The 12,252-nt window shown below is 39.1% G+C and overlaps 3 protein-coding genes across 3 annotated transcripts in view; all 3 read left to right on the forward strand.

Moving 5' to 3' along the window:
* The first annotated feature begins 3,696 nt into the window (after window positions 1-3,696).
* Window positions 3,697-4,498, forward strand: LOC138033613 (uncharacterized). The gene is made up of 3 exons (XM_068881406.1): window positions 3,697-3,915; window positions 4,091-4,160; window positions 4,326-4,498. Exons 1-3 carry the CDS (start codon window positions 3,697-3,699, stop codon window positions 4,496-4,498), a joined length of 462 nt encoding a protein of 153 aa, XP_068737507.1.
* A 1,652-nt stretch (window positions 4,499-6,150) lies between these two features.
* On the forward strand, window positions 6,151-7,443 carry LOC138031430 (serine/threonine-protein kinase mos-like). Its single transcript, XM_068879126.1, has one exon. It carries the CDS (start codon window positions 6,151-6,153, stop codon window positions 7,441-7,443), a length of 1,293 nt encoding a protein of 430 aa, XP_068735227.1.
* Window positions 7,444-8,494: 1,051 nt separating this feature from the next.
* LOC138031431 (uncharacterized) overlaps window positions 8,495-12,252 on the forward strand; it is an 11,958-nt gene continuing 8,200 nt past the window's right edge. Inside the window, exon 1 of the mRNA XM_068879127.1 lies at window positions 8,495-9,496. Within this exon, the coding sequence (XP_068735228.1) occupies window positions 8,495-9,496 (1,002 nt within the window). The remainder of the gene's footprint in view (window positions 9,497-12,252) is intronic.

Genomic DNA, 12,252 nt, shown 5'->3' on the forward strand with positions numbered 1-12,252 from the left:
CAGGCCACTGACTATGTTGAGTATACCTAGTAAAGCTGTAGAGTCAGTCCTCTGTGATACCATTGATCCGCACCTGAATGACGTACTGCACGACAACCAGTGGGGTTACAGGAAAGGTATATCATCAGAGTCTCTCCTACTGTACCTTACTGAAACCTGGAATCATCATATCGATCAAGGAAAAGTTATTGGCGCTATATTTATAGACTTCCGGAAAGCCTTTGACTCGGTCTGTCCAGCAATCTTGTCCCATAAATTGCAGGCCTGTGGCATTAGTGGCAACCTTTTTCATTGGCTAAATAGCTATTTATCAAATCGACACCAATTTGTTGAGCTAAATGGAGTGAAATCGCCTGTAATAGAAGTTAAATACGGTGTCCCACAAGGTTCGTTACTTGGGCCTAGGCTGTTCTCGATCTATGTTAATGATTTCCCCGATTGCATAACACAAGGCGAGCTACATCTGTATGCAGACGACACCACTGCCTTTGTAATTGGAGATAATCCTGATGATGTTACAACTAAATTGAATTGTCTCTTTAAAGAGATCTGCGCTTTCTGCAGACTAAATAAGCTGACTCTGCACTCTGGAAAGTCCGAAGTAATGATTATCCAACGTGATCAGTTTGTGGGCCCACTGTTGCCTGTGACGCATGGGGGTACACAAATCGACTACACAATGAAAACAAAATTAGTGGGTGTGGTTATCGACAACAAACTGACATGGAGAGATCAGTTAGAGAAGACACATAAATCACTAAGTAGTCAGTATCGTGTGCTAAAGAAAATGCGATATCTATCACCCAAATTAGGAACAGTAATTCCACAAATAACATATTGCATATCTGTCTGGGGCAACTGTTCTGTGGCTAAGCTATACGAAATTGAGAACTTACATATTAAAGTTGGTAGATTTATCCATAGAGTTCCTCAGAATATTTTGGAAAGTGAAGTACTGAGCCATATCAAGTGGCAAGATCTAGGATACCTTTACAAACGTAGGCTTGCTATAGAGGTTTTTAAAGTTAAGCAGGGCTTAAACCATAGGTTGTTGCCATTCTTTACTTTTAATGAATCCAAGCGCAGAGGTGTATTACTTGAGGTGAAACGGAAGAAAACAGAGTTAGGAAGAAATAGCTTCTCATATAGGGGGATTGTGGTATGGAATTCACTGGATAGAAGGACAAGGAACTTGGAAAAGCTAGATGCTTTGAAAGTAGCACTGAACCGCAACAAAACCAGCCTCAACAAAATAACATTTAATAAAGGGACTACAGTTAATCTTAATAAGGATATTAACTTTTTGTATTATTAAACGTTAGTACTTACACCTCTTAATTTTTTTTTTTTTTAATTAGTAGGTTATTTTCTCTTGTTGTAAATAGACAGTTTTTTACTTTAGTATAAACGTTTGTATCCTAGTCTTAAAAAGTATTGTAGTTTAATTGGTAGGTTTAGATGGTAGGATTTAATTGTATTATTAAGTTTAGCAGGTCCACATCAGCTCTTTAGCTGCCACTACCGACCTGCTTTAACAAATAAAGTATGTATGTATGTATGAGTTCGCTTCAAGCAGTTTAAGTTATCCTTGGTATAAGTTTATGGTCGTGACAATTTTCAATCTGCGTTGTTTGCACTACTTCTGTAAATAAATATATTAGTTTGTCATGGATTACGTGGTGTTGGAAAGACGTGTCTAGATAGTTTTGGTGGTTTTGGCAGTTACAACCGTCTCACTTTAAGAAACGTTTACTTGAAGAGAGGTTTAGGCTCTACATCGAACAGTTCCAAGATTATAAACCTCTCCTAATGGACAAAGGTAAATATAAGTACCACTTTATGGTTTGTACAGCGAAAAGATCAAATTTATTTCGCATATAATTAACAGCTAGCAAAACGTAAATTATTATACTGAAAAGAAAAACTTAAATCACATCAACAGCTGCCTTCTTGAAAAGCTACAAAATCATTGACAGCAAAATATCGCACTGGAGGAAACCATCAGAAAAGCAGGCATATCTCACACAATTCTCTACTACGAAATGGCAAAGACAACGGAGCTTCGAAGAAATCTACACAGTCTTCAAAAGTGCAAATGCTGTAAGAGCTTCCATGCCTCTGTTAGTGAAACATTTCCTGAAAGCAAGAAAAACTGCCATAAATATAGAGGCCCTTTCAGCGACATAAAAAACAAATCTACAAAACACATCCCTAAAAAGGCTCAACCGTCTAAAGGAGAACTTAAAGCTGTTGGAGAAATGATATTTTCCACCTACGACAACACTTGCAAAGAAAATCTAGGCAAGCCTTTTAGTGAAGTGCTCCTTGCTGTATCGCAATTAAACCTCCAGGTAAAGCAAAGTGCTTATGAAAAGAAGAAACAGAAGCTTGAAAACCAGCGCGAATTTAAAGCTACCGTCGAGGCAATTTGGAATCAGACTGATGTGGATGCTCAAACAACATCCTTGGCCGCAAGAGCAACGCAACAAACCTATCAGTCATTTGAAACATTACAGGAAGCAAAATCAAAGCTTGAAAAAACCCCACCAGGAATGAAAGATCGCTCTCATATCTCATAGAACAGTTGTTGGATGATGTGACAGAGTGGCCTCACAAACAAGTAAGCTGGTCTGAAAAAGCAAAAGCATACAATATTAGGGGAAAATCAAGTGAAGCAATACCACCTAATGGAGGCCAAATACTAAAGGAATTTCTGAAATCAAAAGGAGTGAATGTAACCCCCTTTGAAAAGCCTACTGAAGGTAAACTAGCATTTAGTTCTCTTTTGAGGTCTATCTAGTTATGCACCTGTCAATTGAAACCCCCACTCCAGGGAAGTATGGGGCATTGATGGGGGTTACTGAGGGTTTTGGCACCTTTTTGTGTCCGAGTGGGTGGGGGATTTGTTGTTTTTTGTTGCATCAGTTTTGCCCGTGGGATGGGGGGATTAGTAAGGTTTTGACATTCGTGGACGAGCGAGGACTGAGGCGAGTGAGTCGTATCCATGTGCTTTCTCATCCCCAAAGGCGGTTTCAAGATGGACGACATTAAGGTATTGTGTTGATTTATATTTTTTCCAATTAAACTGAGAGCTCAAGAGTTATTTATTATAGTTTTAAAATTGATTAAGATGAAGTAAATATTCTAAAGATTGATGGTATGTTTCTTGCATTGATTTTCAGTGGATATTTCAATGATTTTTGCTTATTCGAAGTCCCGCGCCGATTTCATGATGAATATTCCAACTCATTATCAATTGAATTGTTTATTGTTTTATTGCGCTTTGGGTCTTGATATTTGACTAGCGAGGACACACACGGCCAAATAGCCTTTCCAATCATTTTACTTCTTTCATTTCCTTGCTTCATATAAAAGCTCTTTTAAATTTTCTTTGAGCTGGAATTGCTGATTCTGAACCCATGGGCAATGAACTCAAGCAAATAGTGAATTGCGAAAAAGAATCCAATTCCATTGGGACCCATCAGTTTTTTCCACTGCAGTATTTTTATCCCACTCCGTAAAACAAAGGTCACAGTTTTTGTGGAGATGATGATTTAGAGTTATTTTTTATTGAAGTTTCAATGTCACACTGAATATATGCCTAGGAAATCGCTGACGAAAACTCAAAACTATTAGCTTGAGAAGCTTTCAGTCAGTTTCAATTGTATTCCGTAATGATTGCCTTATCTTTCAACAATGTCTTTTCTTTTGTATGAACAGATTCTCGTAGAGTTTGGAGTCTCCAAAAAAGTGCTGGCCAGCTCGGGAGAGCACCATGAAGTAATCAATGCTATTAAAACTGCTTTTAATATCAAAGAAGAGATTTTTCTACAAAAGTTTGACCAGGATTGGCAGTACATTGATTTTCCAGAAGGAAAGTTTGAAAACAAAGCAAGAGTAAAGGTTATATTGAAGGTGAGTTGATTCTCATCCTTTTCTTTTAAGAAATTATTTTTGGCTTTGTTCTTATACTTTGGCTTTTTAGTTTAGCACTCGAATTTATTAAAACGCCTGAGTAATTCAGTATGTGTGAGAAAAATCTTCTTTTGTCTAAAAAGACTAAAATAGTTGATATTTTCTTTATCAAAAGCCAAATAAAGAGGTTCCAGACACCCAAGCAACAGCAACACCAAGCAACACTTGTACTCTATCAACTACAGGTCAGTAGTAATTTGTTTATAAATCTCAAGCCAAAAGATACATTAATTATTTTGTGAATACCTGCTTTCAAACAAGTTGCTACTGTGGTAATGAAATAAATGGACAGACAGACAGCAAAAACAAACCAGTATTTTGCTTACATGTTTTGCCGGTGATCTTTTCAGCACGTAATCCCTTAAGACAAGAGGCACAAGTGCAGGCCACTCTTCTAATCAACAATGGGAAAATCCAAGTTGGCCCAAAAGCCAAGGTTTGTGATATTAGTAATTATGATCAAATTAAATGTCTTGGGTCATTTTATAGTACTGTCAGACCCATGATGATGACTAATCCTTAGCTTTAAACACAAAACAATCCCTATGAGCAAAAGCCACTATTGATCCTCTGACAAAAAATAATACTGAGAATCCTACCATTAGGGATTATCATTTAATATTCCCAGAATAAAAACTATCCAAAGGTGTTCCGAAAGGTATAACCCTTCACCACCATTTATGTGTTGCATCCAATCTTGTTCCCAGACCCGCTTTCTCTTTTACTGTTTGCCAGAGGCTCTGGTGACCACCATCTTGAATTTCCATTTGAATAGGATTGTCAGTTGGAGAAATTCAACCTTACTGGGTTAAACATTCCATAAAAGGAAGTCCTTAAATCTAGGACTTCCAGTTTCATTTGTCCCCAGAGCCTCTGACAGACAGAATACAGCTGTGTTGCATCTAAAATGCTTATTAGCCTAGTTCTTACTTGAATGCAAGCGCAAGCTCAGAATGCAAGCACAAGGATATTAAAATCATACATTTCCTTTATGTGGTTCACACTAGAACACAAGCGCCCCTTTAATTGCAATTTCAGAATGAACAGAATGTGGAGAAAAACAGCATGATCCATGTCAAATTGGTTCCAGAAAAGATTAAAACAGATAGTGTTATCTTCAAGGGTAATGCCCTGTCAACATATCAAAGTGCAATGAATCAAGCCTCCCTAAAGCTTTGCCTTGAGGATCCAACTTTAATCAATGATCAAGGAAGACTGATTGAACAAGCACGTCAGCAGGTCCATGATGATGGGTATCAGTATAAAAAGAAAAATTCCAGATTTAGGATCAGAACCTAAGAAGGCAAAGTGGTCCGAGGAAATGCGAAGTAAAAGGCTTGCTGAAATAGAAGAAGACATTCAAGGATTGGATTCCCAGATGAGATTTTTAGAAAGATCTAGAGAAAAGTACTCAGCCACTCAACAATATGAGCATGCTGCTGAGAAATGTAAAGAAATTGCTTCAATAAGAGGAAGGAAAAGGAAGCTACAGTCAGAACCCACTCAGCTCTAAAAACTTGATGTTAAGTCAAAGAGGTACCAAAAGAAGAAGAAGACGTGTAAAGATCAGGCTCAGGAACCAGACTTGAAGCAAACCAAGCTTTTTCATGGTGTGACGAAACAATCAACAGGAGATAAGAATAGTAATGAAGGTATCACAGAGAAAAGCAATGTTAAAGATCATTCTAGGGATTGCACAGAAAATCCTCTGCAAGATGATGGAGACAACAGTGTTAACAGAACCATGGAAGATGATACCTCAGATGGAAAAGGTCATAATAAGCAGCAGGTGGAAGTGGAAGGAACCAAACCAAAATGAAAAAGTGAAGATGTATATGGATTTTAAAGCAGGGGGAATAAAAAACTTTAAAATATCTGAGGGCATTTATGTTTCACCCATACCTGAAGTCATGAGGAGCCTCAGCGACTTTTTTCTGGACACCGCATGGTGCCACGGTTGCTACAGACGCTGGATTATTAAAAAAAATTTAGGTGTGAAGGTAATTACTTTATTGTTAGGGGAACGGAAGTGAAGACGTTTCTCACAGGGTGAAAGTGTCAAGACCAGCTTAAAATTGCCAGACATAGCTAATGCCGACTAAATGAAGTTTCATCAAATTACCATTTAATTTTCGACAACGCTTACATGTTCCACGTGAATATTATTCAGCAGTCATGGACAATGCGGACGAAAGCAAGGAGCAAAAGTCAAAGCGAATAGTTAGATCACGCGAGCATACAGCAGAAGAGAAGCGGAAAGAGAAAAAAGAGTGGAAAAGGAGAAAGCGTGAGGCCAAAAGAGCAATGTCTGAGACTTCTGTCAAGATTGCTAATGGTGGCACAGTAAAGCCAGGGGACCAAGAGAAAGCCGCCTCCGTCTCCCAAAAGCCAACTCGTCCATCTCCACAAAATAGGAATCAAATGTATGCATCCGTTATTTCCTTAAAGAGTCCCGTAAAACGAGTTGCAACGAAGACGCACGGGCACTCAAGGGGTGCTTTAATGCTGAAGTTAGCGAAAGGAAAGTCCAGTAATAAAACGCCGAGCTACTCGAGACGACCAAAATCGATCCAGGAAGGAGCTAAGGATGTAATATCCAAGATCTCAGTGCAAGATAAACCACAACAACCAGGTCCGTCTAGGCGAAGTTGTGATTCGGTTAAGAAACAACTTGTTGTGAAGGAGATAAAAAAATTAGAACTAAAAGAACTAAATCCAGAACACGTCGATTATTTGCGTCAAGATGCTGTTGGTGGAGGAAGCTTCGGTCAATGTTTTCGTGCCCGCTACAGAGGAATTGAGGTTGTAGTCAAGAAAATGATTCACAACGACTCAGCAGAAGACAAGTTGAGAGCGAAAAGAAATTTAATCCACGAGGCAGAAGTGATTACTTCACTTGGTGATCATGAAGGGCTCCCTTTGATTTTTGGTGTAATAACAGCAAAAGAGCCGCTTTGCCTCGTTACGCAGTTCCACGGAATACATGAGCAAAGCGTCACTCTTCAACAAGCAGCAAATGCGAGCATGATCACACCTTCGGAATGTCTTAAAACATTTGCTGAGATTTGCCTCGCTCTAAAGCATGTGCACTCTAGAGGTTTTCTGCACAACGATATAAAGGCAAATAATGTCGTCCTTGAACGTAGAAGGGACTCTGAGAAATACAATGCAATCCTTATAGATTTCGGTAAGAGTACAAAAGCCTCAACAATTTTGCCATCAGTTAGCAGCAGAAAAAGAGCGCATCATCCCACGAAAAGTTATTTGGCCCCAGAAGTTTTGAAACAACGGCGATACAGTACAGCGAGCGATATATACTCTGTGGGACGAATGATCAAGTCTGTATCAAAAATCATGGGGTTTTACGAAAGAGTTCGTGTTCTGGTAAAAAATGCAGTCGCAGAAGAACCCTCTCTCAGACCTCACCTTGACAAATTAATTAATGAAATTTATGCAATTCAGTTCTAATTTTTTGCAGGATTTCTTATAATTGTACGCATCATTTTGAGGAATGTCTATTATATACGTCGAGTTTAGGCCAAAATTTTAACTATGGTATGCTAATCTGAAAATTGCCCCTATTTTTTTCAAGAAAATTTGGAGGCAAACTTGTGATTTTTTCAAATTTTCTCATTGCGCTCAAGTATTGGAATCAAACAGGTTGCTATGACAACATGTAAGTCATCATAATAAACTGATATGCAGCTTTATTGCGAAGATATTTGTTTACAAACATTGTTTTTGTTATTTGAATGTTTAAAACGTTAAACAAAAGAACTCTGAGTTCTCTGGTTGACATATCAATAACAATAGGTGACGTCACTGATATCATTGCCATGGGGTATGATTGCCAATTACGCAATATGTGGGTCGTTGATGTGTACAAAATACGTTACTATTATGTGTAAATAAAGGAAATTTAAGTTAAAATTTTAAAAAGAGTCTCACTTGATGTGTCTTCCCAAAAAAAAGCGCGACATAGAGAGCTCTGAAACTTCGCGGCTTGCGCTGTCCTAATTCCCTTCGACTGAAATCGCTAATTAAAATCTTTATGTTTTCGCTTAAAATATACCGATATCTCAATCAACCATCTACCTGTAGTTAAAACTGAACCCAAACACGATAAGTATCGAAATGAGCTTAGTTCCCAAAAAAGTACAAGTCGGGCATGGCGGCCGCGCTTCGGATCGCAGAGTCGCCTAGGAACTAAAGTCAGTTACTTAGCACGACACTCGACACACATAACCATCATCGCTGTAACCTATTTTATTCAGTAATCCACGGTAATATTTATTTGAAGGTGCGCTCCTGTATTGTTTTGAGACAGCGGTTTCGCCACAAAAAATGAATAAATATTAACTTGAGAACTCGATCTACGGTCCGAGTGAAAGTACAACCAGGTTACAAAGGATAATAATTGGATTTGACTTTATATGGAGGAATTTAACTCATGGCGCCACTTTCGAAAATATATAGCTCAATGTGTTGGCAAGAGTTCAGCAGACGGATTCTGGAGAGAATGGCTGTCAGTAGCGATGGGTGTCTTGCTTTAAACGAAGTATTTTCGCTTGACTTGGACCCAGAGAAGCACTGGTACGCGTTGAATTCAACGTTGTGTGGTTGTAAACCTTCCGTGTTCTGCTCTACAGTGTCTGCTAAAACCTTTGCCGATGAATACAAGCTCGTAAGCCTCGAAGATCTACGAGGAGAAGACGGAGCCCAAGCGTCTTTCCGTTGGTTTTGTTCGCATCGAAGCAGCGAAAAAGTTAACGTGGCATCAGCGTTCGGTCTTTTACTCGGAATTTTACGTCTAAAATCTTGGTCCAATTGTGAATTTGTTAAGTCTGAATACTTCAAATCCGCGGTATCTTCGCTCAATTCCAGAGGCTTCGGCGGCGTGGAGGATGCAAGTGGAAAATTGGCCCGTTTACAAAGCCAAGTAACCGATGCCCAGCTTGCGTCACGAGCTCTTAACAGCGATCTTCCCACACCACCAACATTTCCAAGCCAACCAAAAAGTAGAAGCCCGCCAAATTGTGAAATCCCGCCAAATTGTGAAAGCCCGCCATTTTGTGATAGTCCGCCAACCCAAAGCCTCAACGAGTGCAAGCCTCGGAAGAAGAAAAGGTCTATTGCGCAGCTGAAAGTCGACGATGACCTCTCTCCATCCAGTAAGAGGAAAAAAGTCCGACAGGCAGCAGCGGCACTGATGAAAAGGGTCACTCAACTGTGCGCGAACGAAGGGGAAAAATTGGGTACCGTACTCGGTGAATGCTGTCTCATGAAAGGAAACGATGGCCTTGATGCTCGCGAGACTGTCAAGGCGGTGTTCGATGAAGTGGTGAAAGAGAAAGGCACCAAAGAAGCATTTGAAAAGCTGTTGTCCGAAGAAACTTGGGACAAGAGAGTCCAGTGCATGAGGGTTCCCGACTGGATCTACCTCCTTTTCAAGCTGAAGGCTAGGATTTCTGACAGTGGTTGGCAAGCCTTAACCAATCTGACAAAGCTTGCAAGAACTGGGGTAAGTGCCCGTTGATTTTGTTTGCCTTTTTGTACTTTGTGAAGGGGGGGGGGGGGAATTGTTTACTCTCATCTTGAATCTGATTTACTCATTGTGGCAGTAGTTACAGTGATTGTTGTTGATTCCTTTAGTTGGCTTGGTTGATAGTATGACTGCATTAGGTTATCAAAGCTTTTCTGCACAATAGTGGACATGCAGATAATGCCCCCGCACTCCAGTATGCTTCTTTGGTGATGAGTAAATTTTCAGTGTTCTCGGACGTACTGTTTTGAAGATTTATGTATACAAATGTAAGAAGATAAGTGAAGCAACTTCATCTTAGTCTATTTGTTTATATTATATAATTCACTTACTTGAGGGTAGATTTAGTTGAAGGCTTTGCTGTATTTAGTTTTTCGTTATTGCGACAGTCCTGTTTCGTATGGCACGATGTCCACACTCCCCCACAAATGTGGGGCTAGAGTCTGCCTTGGCGCATATGGTGCTCAATGCTGTGGTAGCAGAGCTAAGTATACATAAGTTGAAGGATTAAAGAGGACGCATCGATTCTCTGTGACTCTGAGTTTCGCGCCTAAGTGCTCGTCAGACAGAACTCAATAAAGTTTGGTCTGACGAGTGCTTAGGCGCAAAACTCATGGTCACAGAGACTCGATGCGTCCTCTTTAATCCTTCAACATGTATATATATATGTATATGTATATGTATAAACAACTGTTAGTGAGTCTCTCAGGCCAACAAAGGTGTCACCGCGTCAGGAGGATCTGCAAGATTCCTAGTCCAAACCTCACGACATGAACGACTGTAGTGAGTAAAAAGGAAGCAAGGACGGACAACTTCTGACGTTAAAAAGTTAAAAAATTAAAAATTTACTAAAACGTTTCGGTCAAAGACCTTCTTCAGTTATGACAACTTTTGAATAAAAACGAAACTTAAATAAGATTTAGGCGCTAACAATTACACAATACCAAGTGACAGCTGTCAAAAAAATATATAAGATTGCAAAAAAGAAGAACAAAAAGTGGTGCTAATTTGTACATGACAAAAAAGCTAAATTAGCGAAGCAAAAAAATTAACAAAACCCCTAGAGGGGCCCTTAAACAATATAAATCATAATGAGCTTCCCGGCCAGGGCCTTTGAGTTCAGCTAAAACCTAAGGGCCTGACGAAATCCAAGAAAAGGGCCTTAGAACGGTTAATCATGTAGGAATGTACACTATGGGAAAGGAAACTAATTGTAACAAATTCTGTTTTTGAATGAAATTCCTTCCTTTTATTTAAGCCGTGGGGTGCTAGAGAGAACAGCTGAGCACTCCAATAAGCCTCTTTTGTAATTAAAAGCCTATCGATTTCTTCAGAGTTGCATGAAGCCTGCACCTGATCAATGCATTGAAATGAATGGGATTTTGTTAAAATGCACTGCTACTTCGCAAGTTGTTTTGTTGGTAAGCATAGCAGACTTGTGATTACGGAACCTAATTCTAAAATCAGTGGTGGTAGATCCCACATATTGCAGGCGACATTTCTTGCAAGAGGCTAAATAAATAACGTTTTTAGAATCGCAGGAAAGACTGGAATGAATGGTGTATTTTTTTTCCGTCTTAAAGCTAAGGAAAGATTTAGATTCCACAAAGAAATTCTTACAAAGATCGCATCTATTTCTATTGCATTTAAAACAACCATTGTTGTGGTGATCCGTTCGTCCCTCTGCGGCGGTTTTCAAGCGAGATGGTGCTAACAATTCTTTAAGATTTTTTGACCGACGGAAGGCTGGTATGACAGAGCCTCGAGGGAAGAGTTCTTTTAATTTGGGGTTGGATTGTAGAATAAACAAGTGCTTTCTAATTATGTTACCAACATCGGGTAAATTTGGATTGAATGTAACAACAAACGGAAATAGTTTCCTCGCTTCTTTTCCACGAGTTCTAAGTAGATCATTTCTAGAAATGGCGGAGGCTTTGGAGAATTGATCATTAACTAATTTAGAAGGATAACCTTGATTGAGAAGGTACCCTTTGTACTCAGCTGTTCTCTTGGCAAGAAAGGTTTCATCAGAGCAATTTCTTTTCAATCTTGTGGCTACTCCGAAAGGAATGGCCTTGAAAACATGCTTGGGATGGCAGCTAGAAGGTGGAAGATATAAATGACTGTCTGTGGGTTTAGAATAGACGTCTGTCCTAATAAATCCATCGATAAGGTATAATGTAAGATCTAATACATGGAGCTCACGCTCAGAGTAAACTAACTCAAATTTAATAGTAGGATAGAGAGAATTAATGTAATCCGTAAATTGATGTAAAGCAGGAAGGCCTTGCTGCCAAAGATCAAAAACATCGTCTCTTAGGCCCTTTTCTTGGATTTCGTCAGGCCCTTAGGTTTTAGCTGAACTCAAAGGCCCTGGCCGGGAAGCTCATTATAATTTATATTGTTTAAGGGCCCCTCTAGGGGTTTTGTTATTTTTTTTGCTTCGCTAATTTAGCTTTTTTGTCATGTACAAATTAGCGCCACTTTTTGTTCTTCTTTTTTGCAATCTTATATATTTTTTGGACAGCTGTCACTTGGTATTGTGTAATTGTTAGCGCCTAAATCTTATTTAAGTTTCGTTTTTATTCAAACGTTGTCATAACTGAAGAAGGTCTTTGACCGAAACGTTTTAGTAAATTTTTAATTTTTTAACTTTTTAACGTCAGAAGTTGTCCGTCCTCGCTTCCTTTTTACTCACTATATATATATATATATATATATATATATATATATAT

The sequence above is a fragment of the Montipora capricornis genome, chromosome 14 (assembly GCF_036669925.1).
Source record: "Montipora capricornis isolate CH-2021 chromosome 14, ASM3666992v2, whole genome shotgun sequence".
NCBI classification, from domain to species: Eukaryota; Metazoa; Cnidaria; class Anthozoa; order Scleractinia; family Acroporidae; genus Montipora; species Montipora capricornis.

Excerpts from the sequence above, each read along its gene's own strand:
- LOC138033613 (XM_068881406.1), top strand. The coding sequence starts at position 3,697 with ATGTCTTTTCTTTTGTATGAACAGATTCTCGTAGAGTTTGGAGTCTCC. Across the intron at positions 3,916-4,090 it reads GAGTAAAGGTTATATTGAAG|CCAAATAAAGAGGTTCCAGA; the intron begins GTGAGTTGATTC and ends CTTTATCAAAAG. Across the intron at positions 4,161-4,325 it reads TTGTACTCTATCAACTACAG|CACGTAATCCCTTAAGACAA; the intron begins GTCAGTAGTAAT and ends TGATCTTTTCAG.
- LOC138031430 (XM_068879126.1), top strand. The coding sequence starts at position 6,151 with ATGGACAATGCGGACGAAAGCAAGGAGCAAAAGTCAAAGCGAATAGTT.